This window comes from Gopherus evgoodei, chromosome 24, assembly GCF_007399415.2.
Source record: "Gopherus evgoodei ecotype Sinaloan lineage chromosome 24, rGopEvg1_v1.p, whole genome shotgun sequence".
In the NCBI taxonomy this organism is placed as follows: Eukaryota; Metazoa; Chordata; order Testudines; family Testudinidae; genus Gopherus; species Gopherus evgoodei.
Window position 1 is genome coordinate 461,298 of NC_044345.1, and position 13,071 is coordinate 474,368.

General features: G+C 59.6%; 1 protein-coding gene across 3 annotated transcripts in view; it reads right to left on the reverse strand.

The window, feature by feature from the left end:
* Nucleotides 1-1,023: 1,023 nt before the first annotated feature.
* The window catches only part of RUSC1 (RUN and SH3 domain containing 1), a 35,212-nt gene continuing 23,164 nt past the window's right edge, over nucleotides 1,024-13,071 (reverse strand). For 2 of the 3 annotated variants that reach the window (XM_030542073.1, XM_030542075.1), the window contains 7 exons: nucleotides 12,812-12,888; nucleotides 12,306-12,480; nucleotides 11,879-11,984; nucleotides 4,801-4,847; nucleotides 3,240-4,335; nucleotides 2,473-2,601; nucleotides 1,024-1,758 (listed from right to left, as the gene is read on the reverse strand). In XM_030542073.1, the coding sequence (XP_030397933.1) occupies nucleotides 1,590-1,758; nucleotides 2,473-2,601; nucleotides 3,240-4,335; nucleotides 4,801-4,847; nucleotides 11,879-11,984; nucleotides 12,306-12,480; nucleotides 12,812-12,888 (1,799 nt within the window). In that variant the 3' untranslated portion in view covers nucleotides 1,024-1,589. Of the gene's footprint in view, nucleotides 1,759-2,440; nucleotides 2,602-3,239; nucleotides 4,336-4,800; nucleotides 4,848-11,878; nucleotides 11,985-12,305; nucleotides 12,481-12,811; nucleotides 12,889-13,071 lie in introns of all 3 variants that reach the window. The other variant, XM_030542074.1, reaches the window with a different exon arrangement.

The following is a 13,071-nucleotide window of genomic DNA, read 5'->3' on the forward strand; positions in this document are numbered from 1 at the left end:
CATCTGGGCCTGGGGATAAAAGCTGTAAACAGCTCCTGCTCCGCACGCAGCACTCTGGTCGATTCCTTACTGTGCAGCCTGCTGGGCCAGAGTCCAGCAGGGACTAACTGTGAGCCCCTTACAAGCAGCACAGACCCAGCAGGATTTAGCTTGAGATGGGACTAACTGCCTAGGGAAAAAAAAAAAACGCAACTGCCCAACGCAGCACCCCTGATTCCCTGGGGTGTCTGGAGCTGGGGCCTGTGGGGGCGGGCGAGGCAGCGCTGTCGCCCCGTGCAAGGGCCTCGCTGGCTTCATTTCAGAACCACGAGGAATTTCCATTGCTCTGACCTTGCTCTGTGGGTTCACTAGACCTGAGCAACAGCTGGGAAAAGCTGCAGGCTGGGGAATACAGAGCAATTCTTGGCCAAGCGGCAACTGCGCATCCCAGCCAGCACTCAAGCCCTGCTCCTCAAGACCTTCCTCCATCCCCAATAGCCACCCCCCCAACCCCTTCCATGTACCGCCATTAGCCACCACACGCCAGCTGTGTACTCCCCTACACTGCTCTTACCACAACCCAGCCCCCGCTCCCTGTGACTCGCCGCACACTACTCCTCACTTCCCTCCATGACCCACACCCCCCACACCCTCGCCCTCCCTCCCTCCGTGGGGATCCCAATTAGCCCTTGTGGGTGCAGGTAACACACTGGCCTGCACCTGCTGCACCTTTTACCACCTGCTGCCCAGAAATGGCAGCACAGCCCTAGAGATGCTCGTGCCCAGGAAAGTGGAAGCCTGGGCCCTGGAGCTCTGAGTTGCAGCTGGGTGACCAGATAGAAAGTGTGAAAAATTGGGACAGAGGGTGCAGGGTAATAGGCATCTGTGTAAGAAAAAGCCTCAACTATCAGGCCTGTCCCTATAAAATCGGGAGGGACAGCTGATGCACAGGTTCAGCGGGGAGGGGCGTTGTGACAGGCGCTCTGGGGGCCTGCCTGCGGTCTGTGCACAGCACCAGGTTTGCAATGAGCCAGCGACAGGTGGTTGTGTTTCAGTTACACCTTTTATTTCTGCCCCATTCGTGCCCAGTGTTTTTTTGTTCCCATGATCACTAGTATTTACATGGTGCTGGGGCTAAGCCCCCCACCAGCCAAGGCCCCAACCACTGCCCTGCTGCAGCCTGGGCCTGCGTGCTGCATAACCCAGCTGGGGTTGGGAGGCGGGGGCGCAGCACTCGGGCATGCTGGGCTGACAGGAGGCAGCAGGAAGATACACACTCAAGTGTAATTACTGCACAGGAGCAGAGGGACAACAGTTGAGACAAGACACAGAAGGACTATTGCGATGCAGGGGCAGGGCTCAGAGCGGGCGCTAAGTTAACTGTGTACTGCTGCAGAGAAGCATGGGTGGCAGGGAGCCATCTGGCACTGCTGTGAGGATGCACCTCTTGGCTAGAGCCTGCGGCTTGGTGCTGCTAAACTGCAGAGAAATGACAATAGAGAACCCTTTGTACGCGTGTCCTGGAACTAGCCCCCCAAAGCTGCTTAGGGAAATCACAGGGTCACGGCCATTGCCCTGGGGTTGGCAGATGCTCCACGCGGGATTCCCTCTCATAAAATCAGGGACGTGTAGCCAACAGGAACTAGGCCGGTGTTGTTTCCATGGCAACAGCGGATCCAGTCCTCATCCACTGTGGCTAGGAGCTGCAGGACGTCCCCTCTACTGAAGCTCAGGTGATCGTCTCCAGCCCCGGTGTGGTCACACAGCGCCCGCACAACCCTGCACAACAAACAAGGGCTCAATTAGGGGCTAGACCCACGGGAGGAGGCCTATAGGGCAGGGGCATGGTTGAGGGTTGCCAATTTTGGTTGGATGTATTCCTGGAGATTTCATCCCATGATAGCGTCTTTAATTAAAGATTAATCTTTAATTCCTGGAGACTCCAGGCCAATCCTGGAAGGTTGGCAACCCTATGCCAGACTCTGATGGGGTTCCACAGAGGGATCGTGGCTGGCAATCCACAAACCGGGATACATAAAGGGTGAGTAACCTGCAGTCCACAAGCCAAGAAAAAGGTTCCAACAAGACTGAGGTAACAGGTGCTGACCCATGACCAGACATTGTGGAGTGACCTGAGACATCCGATGCCCTGTCGTACTCGAGCCAGGAGTCCCAGAGAGGAAACACCAGGGCCTTTAGTCCAGATGGCTCCCAAGGTCAATTAGACAAATTCAGTCAAGAATCCCCCTCACAAAGCCACTGTGCAGTTCAGAGACCTGGAATAGAAGGGGACTGCAGATTGGGATTGGGACACATTGACAAGGCTGCGCATGTGGAGGCAGACCAGGGCTGGGCTAGCAGGGGCTGCAGACTTGAAGGACAGTGAGGAAGAAGAACATGGAACCTGGCACCAACCCAGTGCTTTTGCGAACTCAGAAATCCATCAAAGTCTTCAACCCACCCAATCCCAAACACTGGAAGCCCCCCGGACACCTGTGCAGCTGGGGCGAGTCAGACACTTTCTTCTCTTGCTGTTCCTGAGGCCAGCCCTTCTCAGAGGGCCCTCCCTTCAGAACCAGGGCGAGAACGTTCACACTGGGGGGCAGCCAGCTGGAAGGTCTCCTGCCAGAGAGCAGAGGTAGTCACCAGAAAGTCTGAGAAACACCTCGATGGGACAGAGAAAGGCTCACAGATCTCCAAGGGCAAAGAAGGAGGGACAAGATCCCCAGGTCCCCAAGTGTGGCCCCTCAACTAAAACACTGCAAGAAAGAGTCACATTTTCAAAGACTGTGTCCAAAATTTGGAATCTCCCCCCCCCCCCATAACATTCCCACCAGGTCCGGTATAAACCGTCCTGGACCCATGGGCGAAGCTGGGTGCAAGCGCCGGGGGCGAGAGGGAGAGGTGTTACTGACCCAACAGTATTGGGCATTTCTTCTCCTGCAGCAACATCCCACGTGAGTTTGGAATTGGGCAAGTGATGCCAAAGGCTGAGCAAAAGGCCTGAATGTCTATCGGGGAAACGGACCAGAACCTGCTCCTCCACTGGGCCCCGCACAGAGCAGCCCGCAGCCCCTCCCCTGGGGGGCAGGTACCATTAGATGCAATAGCACCCAAGAGCCTGTAACTGAGAAGCTGCTAACGCCCCATGCTGCAGGCTGTTCGCTGGACACAGTTGCGGGGCATGGGCCATGCCACTGCCCTGAAAAAGGAGGAAGCCCTGCAAGGGCTCACCCTGCCCCGCCCCGCCCGGCACTGACCTGGACTTGGCTACACTGGTGTCAGAGTCGGCGGGGAAGGCTCTGGCAGGCGGACACGTGGCCCCAAAGAGTCGGCCCAGCCAGGTAGGGCGGATGGGGGAGCCGCCCATGTTCAGGTTGGGCGTGGCCAACGGGCTCCCATCAGGGGCTGGGTCCTTGGACGGGGGCAGGCATGGCTTGCTGGCAGAGGGCTCCAATGGCTCAGTCTCCCTGGGGCCTGCGCATCCCTTGCTCCTGGCCTGCGGCGGCAGCTCTTCAGCACGAGGAGCCTCCAAGCTTCCTGCCTCGCTGAAGGATGTTGGACCTGGAGCCTCAGCACCACCTTCCCCAGCTCTGGGCTTGAGGAGCTGCAGGTCTGTGCCGCTGGCCCCCTCCCCTCCCCGAGCACCGAACTCATTCGCGGAAGCCTGGCTGGATCCGTGGGGAGGAGCAGCGAGGCTGGAGCTGGTGTCCCCTGCAGCCACCCGCAGTTTTGTCCAGCAGGCGAAGGGAAACCTTTCCTTCATGGCCGTGGTGTAGACCTCGGAGGTCTGGCTTAGCTGCTCCCACCAGCTGCCCCGCCTCTCTCCTGTGTCCTGTGGGACAGGCTGCTGCCGTTTCTCAGGCTCGGCAGGACACTCAGGTCCCAGAAGCGTCTGGGTGATCTGCTCCCCCCACTGCAGCACCTGCTGGAATGTCTGCTTCAGGGCGACGCCTGCCGGGAGGCTGGGAGGTGATTTGATGATTGCTGCACTGTACTGGGATCTAGCACTTTCCTCTGAGCCCACCAGGGCTGCCTTCCTGGGGCCACTGGTGGGCAGCTGGTGCTCTGGGCTAGCACCACCTTCAGCCCCCTCGGCCTGGTCACTAGGGTCCCGGCCCTGTGCGGGAGCAGCCACCAGGGCAGGGCCAAGAGGGTGGCTGTGGGGAGAGTCCGGCCTGCGGGGCAGGGGCCGCACATCCATGGGCAGGTGGTGATGCTCGAAGAGCAGGTCGAGGTGAAAGGTCAGCACAGAGAGGGGCTGGACGAGGAGCAACAGCTCACGGGCCAAGTGCGGGCAGGGGCCGTGGCTCAGAGAGAAGAAGGCCGTGGGCAGGTAGAAGACAGAGATGACATCTAAGAGACACAGGCAGGGTGAGATGGCACCACCCTACCCAGAGCCCTCCCATCCCACAGAACCACCCCACAGAGCCCTCCCATCCCACAGAACCAACGCACAGAAACCTCCCATCCTACCAAGACCCCCATCTCACAGAGCTCCCCCATGGAACCACTCTTCAGAGCCACCCCACGCCACTGAGCTCCCTCCCACATAACTAACCCCCAGACTCCCCCCACCTCACAGAACCACCCCACCAAGTCCCCCGCATCCCACCCCTCCACCCTGGGACACCAGCTTGTCTCTTCTGGGTCTGTCACTAGCAGCCTGTACAGGGGGAGAGTTTCCATCTGTACTTCAGCAACCAGGCTGCCCGGGATCCTCAGCTGAGGCATGGTGGTGGGAAAGGACTCCTGTGTCCCATTAAAGGAGCCCCAGATAGGCACTGCCCTGGGGGGCTCACAGAGCCCACTGCTCCCTACCTGAGCTCTTCTGCAGGTGGGAGAGCCACAGTTCCAGCTGCTTTATGCTGAATGAGACGGAAAAGGTCCAAGTTACAACTGTTCATAACGACAGCCCCAGACTGGGCCGTGCCAACAGCACTAAACTGCCTGACTCGGGGGCCGCCCTAGCTGGAGCAGGCCCAGGAGTCCAGGGCCCACATCTGCTGACGTCTGCCTAGGGGCAGCAACATCCTAGTGCTCCTCCCACCCAGCTGGGTCTCTGGGTTCACTTAGATGAACACAAGGCTTCTTCTTCGAGTGATTGCTCACATCCATTCCAGTTAGGTGTGCGCGCCGCGCGTGCACGCTCGTCGGAAACTTTTTACCCTAGCAACTCCAGTGGGCCGGCAGGTCGCCCCCTGGAGTGGCGCCGCCATGGCACCCAATATATACCCTTGCCGGCCCACCCGCTCCTCAGTTCCTTCTTACCGCCGTGTCGGTCGTTGGAACTGTGGAGCGCGGCATTGCTGTCCTCCACGTACCTAGCTCTCCTTGTTACTACCGTTGTTTCTACCGTTGTTAGTTAATGGTTAAGTATAGTTAGTTATTTAGTTTATAGTGTAAATAATATTGTACATAGTTGTTAGCTGGTTTGGGCCGCAGCCCTTCCCGGCGCCCGGCACCGGGCTCATGCCTGGTTCGCCAGGCTTCAAGCAATGTGCGGCCTGTAAGAAGCCGATGCCGACCAGCGACCCTCACGACGCGTGTCTAAAGTGCCTGGGGGAATCGCACAGGTCGGACAAGTGCCGCATTTGCAAGGCTTTTAAGCCCAGAACAGAGAAGGAGAGAGCCCAGAGACTCAGGACTCTCCTAATGGAAGTGGCACTTGACCCAGCAGCTTCGCAGACCGTGCTCTCTACACCGGCACCGGATCGCACCGGCACCGGAAAGACTCCCCGGCACCGACCTTCCCCGGCACCGGGTGCAGAAACAAGACCATCGAAGTCTGCGACTCCAGCCAGGCAGACTCGAGTGGAGCGCCCAGCATCGACATCTGCCGCGGCACCACCGGCACCGTCAACTCCGGGCCCGGTGGGTCCGTTGAGTCCGGTCCTGCCAAGCTCCCCCATAAGATCTGGGGTTGAGCTATTGGTCCCATCCACTCCAGAGACCTTCGCCTCGGCACGGGACCTTATTGCCCTGACTGAGTCAACTCAGCCGCCACCCCTGGTACCTCCGGTGCGGGTAGCGTCCAGGGGCAAACCCATGATGACGGCGCCGTCTCGGGACTCACGCTCGCGATCGAGGTCCCGACGCCACGGTCACTCGAGATCCCGCCGCCGCTCACAGTCCCGGCACCGCTCCCCTCGGCGGTACCGGTCGTACTCGCGGCACCGATCAGCCTCCAGACGGTCACGGTCTGGTTCCAGCCGCCGATACCGGCACCGGGACTCTAGGAGCCAGTCTCGCCGTCGTTCAGCGCACCGGTCGACCTCTCGGCACCGAGCTGGTGGCAGGTCCCGGTCCCGGTCGACCTCCCGGCACCGCGTCGGTGGCAGGTCCCAGTCCCGATCCCGGCACCGAAGCAGCGGCCGGTACCGGTCCAGATCCCGGCACCGAGACAGAACCCGGTCCCGATCCCGGCGCCGGTATGACTCCCGGTACCGGTCCCCGGCACCGAGAACATCTTCGGTGCCGGACCGCGGAGACTCTTACCAGCCGCGGTCAGCCCCGCCATGGCCTTCCAGACAGCCGTCAGTGTCATCACAGGCGGACAGCGTATATGCGCTGGGCACCGACAGACAAGCAGGTCTCTTCCAGGACCCTCCGCAACAAGACCAAGGTCCGCAGCAGTGGGGGTTCTGGACACCCTGGGCGTACCATCAAGCCCAGGGCCCCCAACAGCTTCCTCCTAGGCCTGCAACGGCGGAGCACAGGGTGCCGGAGGCGTCGTTGTCCCGCCCCCCTCCCTCCCCGGATGGGGAGGAAGGATCGAAGCAGCAAGACCCTGGTCTTCCTCCTGAGCCAGAGGCGAGGGCTGAGGCGGACCCCCCACTGGACACTTTCTTGCCAGGGGTCTCCTCATCCTCCTCTCCTGACGAAGCGGTGGCTGGCACTTCCTCCAATAGCCCTCCTCCGCTAGATCTCAGGGCACATCAGGACCTCCTCAGGCGCGTAGCACAGAATCTGAGCCTGCAAGCCGAGGAGGTCTCTGAGATTGAGGACCCCGTCGTCAGCATCCTCTCCTCCGATGCTCCCACCAGGGTCGCCCTCCCCTTCATTAGGACGATCCAGGCCAACGCCAATACAATCTGGCAGTCACCGGCCTCCATCCCCCCTATGGCGAGGGGCGTCGAAAGGAAGTACATGGCCCCCTCCAAGGGCTATGAGTACCTCCACATTCACCCGGCACCATGTTCCCTGGTGGTGCAGTCGGTGAACGAGAGGGAGCGTCACGAACAGGAAGCCCCAGCCCCCAAATCCAAGGAGGCCAGGCATATGGACCTCCTCGGCCGCAAGGTCTACTCGGCTGGGGCCCTTCAGCTCAGGGTTTCCAATCAGCAAGCCCTTCTTAGACGCTACGCTTTTAACTCATGGGTGGCAACAGACAAGTTTAAAGAGCTGCTGCCACAAGAGGCTCGTCAGGAATTCGCGGCGATTCTTGACGAGGGCAAGAAGGTTGCACGAACCTCGTTGCAGGCCTCTTTGGACGCTGCAGACTCGGCTGCCCGTACCCTCGCCTCGGGGGTAACGATGCGCCGCATCTCCTGGCTTCAGGTTTCTGGCCTTCCACCGGAGCTCCAATACACCATCCAGGACCTCCCGTTCGAAGGCCAGGGCCTGTTCTCAGAAAAGACAGACCCCAGACTGAAAAGTCTTAAGGACAATCGGGTCATTATGCGCTCCCTTGGGATGCACACGCCTGGGACGCAGCGCAGACCCTTCCGGCCGCAACAACAGCAGCAGCGTCGGCCATACCCCCAGTTCCGCCAGCAGCAGGACCTTAATAGGCGCCGCGGCAGGAATGGAAGGCGCAGACAGTCGGGGAACCAAGGGGGGCACAATCAAAGCTCCTCCAAGCCCCCGCCTGGGCCCAAACCTTCGTTTTGAAGGTGCGCCCGAGGGCGCAGTACCAGTTTCCCCCATGGATCCTTCCCCTCCGTTTTCCAACCGCCTTTCGTTTTTCCTCCAGGCGTGGACCCAAATAACATCCGATCGCTGGGTCTTACGCACGGTGCAGACGGGATACCGCCTGCAGTTTGTATTATTTCCTCCCTCCCGCCCCCCCTTCCTCGTCCCTCTTCAGGGACCCCTCTCACGAGCAATTCCTTTGGCAGGAGGTACAGATGCTCCTCAACAAAGGAGCTATAGAGGCGGTCCCGGAAAACGAGAAAGGCAAGGGGTTTTATTCCCGCTACTTTCTGATCCCCAAGGCCAAGGGAGGCCTCAGGCCTATCCTCGACCTGCGAGAGCTCAACAAGTACCTAGCGAAGTTGAAGTTCCGCATGGTATCCCTGGGGACCATTATTCCATCCCTGGATCCGGGAGACTGGTATGCCGCCCTCGACATGCAGGACGCTTATTTTCATATTGCCATATGGCCACACCACAGACGATTCCTTCGATTCGTGGTGGGCCGCCTTCACTACCAATTTGCAGTCCTCCCATTTGGCCTTTCTACGGCTCCGAGGGTATTCACAAAATGCATGGCCGTCGTTGTGGCACATCTTCGGCGCAGTCGTATCCACGTGTTCCCTTACCTAGACGATTGGTTAATTCGGGGCACGTCGGAGCTACAGGTTTGCAGCCACGTACGCAGGATCACCGGCCTGTTTGCTACCTTGGGCCTCATGATCAACATGGACAAGTCCACCCTGCTCCCCTCGCAGAGGGTGGAGTTCATTGGGGCCGTCCTGGACTCCACCGTGGCCAGGGCCCTTCTGCCGTTGCCAAGGTTCCAGGCGTTGTCGGCGATCGTTCAGCGCTTGCGGGCAGCCCCCTTGACATCGATACGGACATGTCTAACCCTGTTAGGCCATATGGCAGCATGCACATTTGTGACCGGATACACTCGGCTCCACATGAGGCCCCTCCAGTCGTGGCTCATCGTACATTACCGGCCGGCAAGGCAACCACTGGACATGCTGATCACAATCCCCCAAGGGGTGTTGGATTCTCTCAGCTGGTGGCTAGACCAGTCCGTAGTGTGTGCGGGGCTCCCATTCCACCCGCCCCAGCCCTCGGTGTCCCTAACGACGGATGCCTCAGATCTCGGCTGGGGGGCCCACCTGGGAACCCTGAGAACACAGGGCCTGTGGTTCCCACAGGAGGTGAAGCTGCACATCAACATGCGGGAGTTGAGAGCGGTCCGCCTTGCTTGTCAAACGTTCCGTCACCAGCTTCAGGGTCGTTGTGTCGCGGTATTTACCGACAACACGACGACCATGTACTATATCAACAAGCAGGGCGGCACCAGATCCTCTCCCCTATGTCACGAGGCGATGCGACTCTGGGGCTTTTGCATAGCCCACTCCATTCACCTCATGGCTTCCTTCCTCCCCGGAGTACGGAACACGCTGGCGGATCGCCTGAGCAGATCCTTCCTCTCGCATGAGTGGTCCCTTCGCCCGGACGTTGCCCTCTCGATCTTCCAGAGGTGGGGTTGTCCCCATGTGGACCTCTTCGCGTCCGGGGGGAACAGGAAATGCCAGGCATTCTGCTCTTTTCAGGGCCGGGAACCCGGGTCTATAGCGGACGCCTTCCTTATTCCGTGGACGACCCACTTGTTCTACGCGTTCCCCCCGTTCCCGCTGGTCCACAGGGTCCTTCTGAAGGTGCGCAGGGACAGGGCCTGCGTGATCATGGTAGCCCCGGCGTGGCCCAGACAGCATTGGTACCCCATGTTGCTGGACCTGGCCATAGCCGACCCTGTTCCCCTGCCCCTTCACCCGGACCTGATCACCCAGGACCACGGGACTCTCTGTCACCCGGACCTCCAGTCGCTGCACCTAGCAGCGTGGCTCCTGCATGGCTGACCAGTTCTGAGTTGCGCTGCTCCACCCCGGTACGTGAGGTACTCTTGGGCAGCAGGAAGCCTTCCACTAGAGCGACATACTCGGCCAAGTGGAAGCGTTTCTCCTGTTGGTGCGTGGAGAAAGGTCTCCTCCCGAGGGAAGTTTCGGTGGCCAATATTCTGGACTATATTTGGTCCCTCAAACAACAGGGCCTGGCGATATCGTCCCTGCGGGTCCACCTGGCGGCTATCTCCACCTTTCACCCGGGTGGGGATGGCCGCTCTGTTTTTTTCTCACCCGACGGCGACTAGATTCCTGAAGGGGCTGGAACGTCTATACCCTAACGTCCGACTCTCTGCCCCGACCTGGGATCTTAACTTGGTGTTGTCTCGGCTCATGGGGCCCCCCTTCGAGCCGTTAGCTACTTGCTCCCTACTCTATCTTTCTTGGAAGACTGCCTTTCTAGTAGCTATTACCTCAGCTAGACGGGTGTCAGAACTCCGGGCTCTCACGGTAGACCCCCCGTATACAGTCTTCCATAAAGATAAGGTGCAGCTGAGGCCACACCCTGCCTTTCTCCCCAAGGTGATCTCAGCCTTCCACGTCAACCAAGAGATATTCCTCCCGGTTTTTTTCCCGAAACCTCATTCTTCGGGCAGGGAGCAACAACTCCACTCGCTTGATGTACGTAGGGCTCTCGCGTTCTATGTGGAGAGGACCAAACCGTTCCGCAAATCCCCCCAGCTTTTCGTGGCAGTAGCGGACCGCATGAAGGGGCTTCCCATTTCCTCTCAGAGGTTATCCTCATGGGTAACATCCTGTATCAGGACCTGCTATGAGCTGGCCCACGTTCCTACGGGCCGTGTGACTGCGCATTCTACCAGGGCGCAGGCGTCGTCGCTGGCTTTCCTCGCCCGTGTGCCCATCCAGGAAATCTGTCGGGCAGCGACCTGGTTATCGGTCCACACCTTTGCTTCTCACTACGCCCTGGTCCAGCAGTCAAGAGAGGATGCGGCCTTCGGATCTGCAGTGCTCCATGCCGCAACTTCTCACTCCGACCCCACCGCCTAGGTATGGCTTGGGAGTCACCTAACTGGAATGGATGTGAGCAATCACTCGAAGAAGAAAAGACGGTTACTCACCTTTGTAACTGTTGTTCTTCGAGATGTGTTGCTCATATCCATTCCACACCCGCCCTCCTTCCCCACTGTCGGAGTAGCCGGCAAGAAGGAACTGAGGAGCGGGTGGGCCGGCAGGGGTATATATGGAGCGCCATGGCGGCGCCACTCTAGGGGGCGACCTGCCGGCCCACTGGAGTTGCTAGGGTAAAAAGTTTCCGACGAGCGTGCACGCGCGGCGCGCACACCTAACTGGAATGAATGTGAGCAACACATCTCGAAGAACAACAGTTACAAAGGTGAGTAACCGTCTTTTACCAAGGGTCCAGCTCCTGGAGTGTGCAAGAGGCACAGGGGGATCCCCGTCTGAAGGTAGCAGACACGAGGGTGTCCCCAGCCAAGTTCTGCTCATTTGTGCCAGTGTCATACCAGAGCGAAGCTTCTGGCGCCATTGCGCCCTGAACCAGGCCTGAGACTGAACCTGGGTGCTTCATACAGCAGGAGCCAGCATCAGCTCCTTCCCCCATCTGCCTGCACCCCAGCTCCTCTCCCCTGGGTTGAGGCGTCCCATCTCACCCTGAATAAGTCCCAGTGTTCAGCTGAGAACAAATGTAGGACCGTAAACATGAGTGAGGCCATGGCCATGAGTGTGAGCGAGCGAGAGAATGGCAGAAACTGAGAGACAGCACACACGGGAGCACCTGTGAGCAGGAGGATGAGAGCAAGCACGAGAGAGTGCACACGCCCACACACGGGAGCACCCGTGAGCAGGAGGATGAGAACAAGCACAAGAGTGTGCACACCCACACCCACAAGTAAGTCCAGCAGCTGCAGGCTGAGGCACGGAGAAGGGCTCCGAGACACCAGAACCACCCCCTTCCCAAGCCCAGCACTCCCCTGGCAGGGACCATCCTGCCTGGGGAGCCCAGAGGCTCTCCCAGTCTCTCCTAGGGAGGCAAAGCAGTGCCCAAGCCTGGTACTTACTTCAGAAGGCCGAGTATGAAGGCGTGGAACCTCTGCCTGCTGCTGCGGAGGTGAGCCAGCTGGGACACCTGCCTGTACAGCGAGTGCAGGGGCCGAGTGCCGGGGCCTGTAGAACACACAGCACAGAGCCACTCAACAGCGGTCTCCCCTGAGTTTGGCTCCTCTCCCTCCTGGAAGCTTGGCGTGGAGTTGGGAGCCCTGCTCAGAGAGCAGCCAACAGCCACAGCTGCATCAGGCCAATGAGAGGCATTGGGGACATGGCCCCAGTCACCTGCATCCCAATGTATTGGTGCGTTGGAGCTGGAGGCACCTGGCTGGCCCTTCCCACACACCCCCTGCGCTTTATCTCGCTATTCGACCAGGGGAAACCGATGGTGTCTTCTGGAGCCAGACTAAGCCCCCTCCAGCAACATCCCCCCCAACCTACCCTGCTTGACTGAGGCCTCCACCATGCTCCAGGGCGAGCTCCTCCTCTGGCCCGTGATGATGTCCTTCTGGAAGGGCTTCAACCCATCTGCCACCAGGGCATAGAGTGCCGGGCACAGGGAGTTGAGCAGCAGGTAGCTCACATCTGGGCTTAGCCAGCTGTCGCCCAGCTGTGTCTGGGTAAGGAGAGGTGCAGGTGATGGTTTGGAGTGGTGGGGAGACAGGAGTCGTGTCCCCTCCCCTCCCCCCCCCCCAGAACAGGCAGGACAGGGATGGTGAGTTCCCTTTGCCTGGGACAGCCCGCCATGTTGCTTCCAGCTCCCGCCATTCATGGCATATGAGACACAGGCCAGGGAACAGGGTGCCCACGATGCCCACATAGCCCCACCCACCCAGCCAGCCAGCAGGGAGGGGACAAGACCTAGCTAATAGTCAAGGCAGCAGCTGAGCCTCTTCCACCAGATCCACGGCCCCGGCCAGAGACCCCACCCCTGCCCAGCGTTTTACCTTCTGCACCAGGCTCCTTGCCATGCTGAAGTGAGCAATGAGCTTCTCCACGGAGGCGCTGATGCCAACCAGCAGGGCTGGGACGGACAGAGAAGGGACAAGTCAGGCCTGTGCTGAGTCCCTACACCAGGTCCAACCATGTAACCCCACAAAAGCTGCATGTGAGCCCACGATAGGTTGACCAGACAGCAAGTGTGAAAAAGCAGGACAGGGGGTGGGGGGTAATAGGACCCTATATAAGAAAGACCCAAAAATCGGCA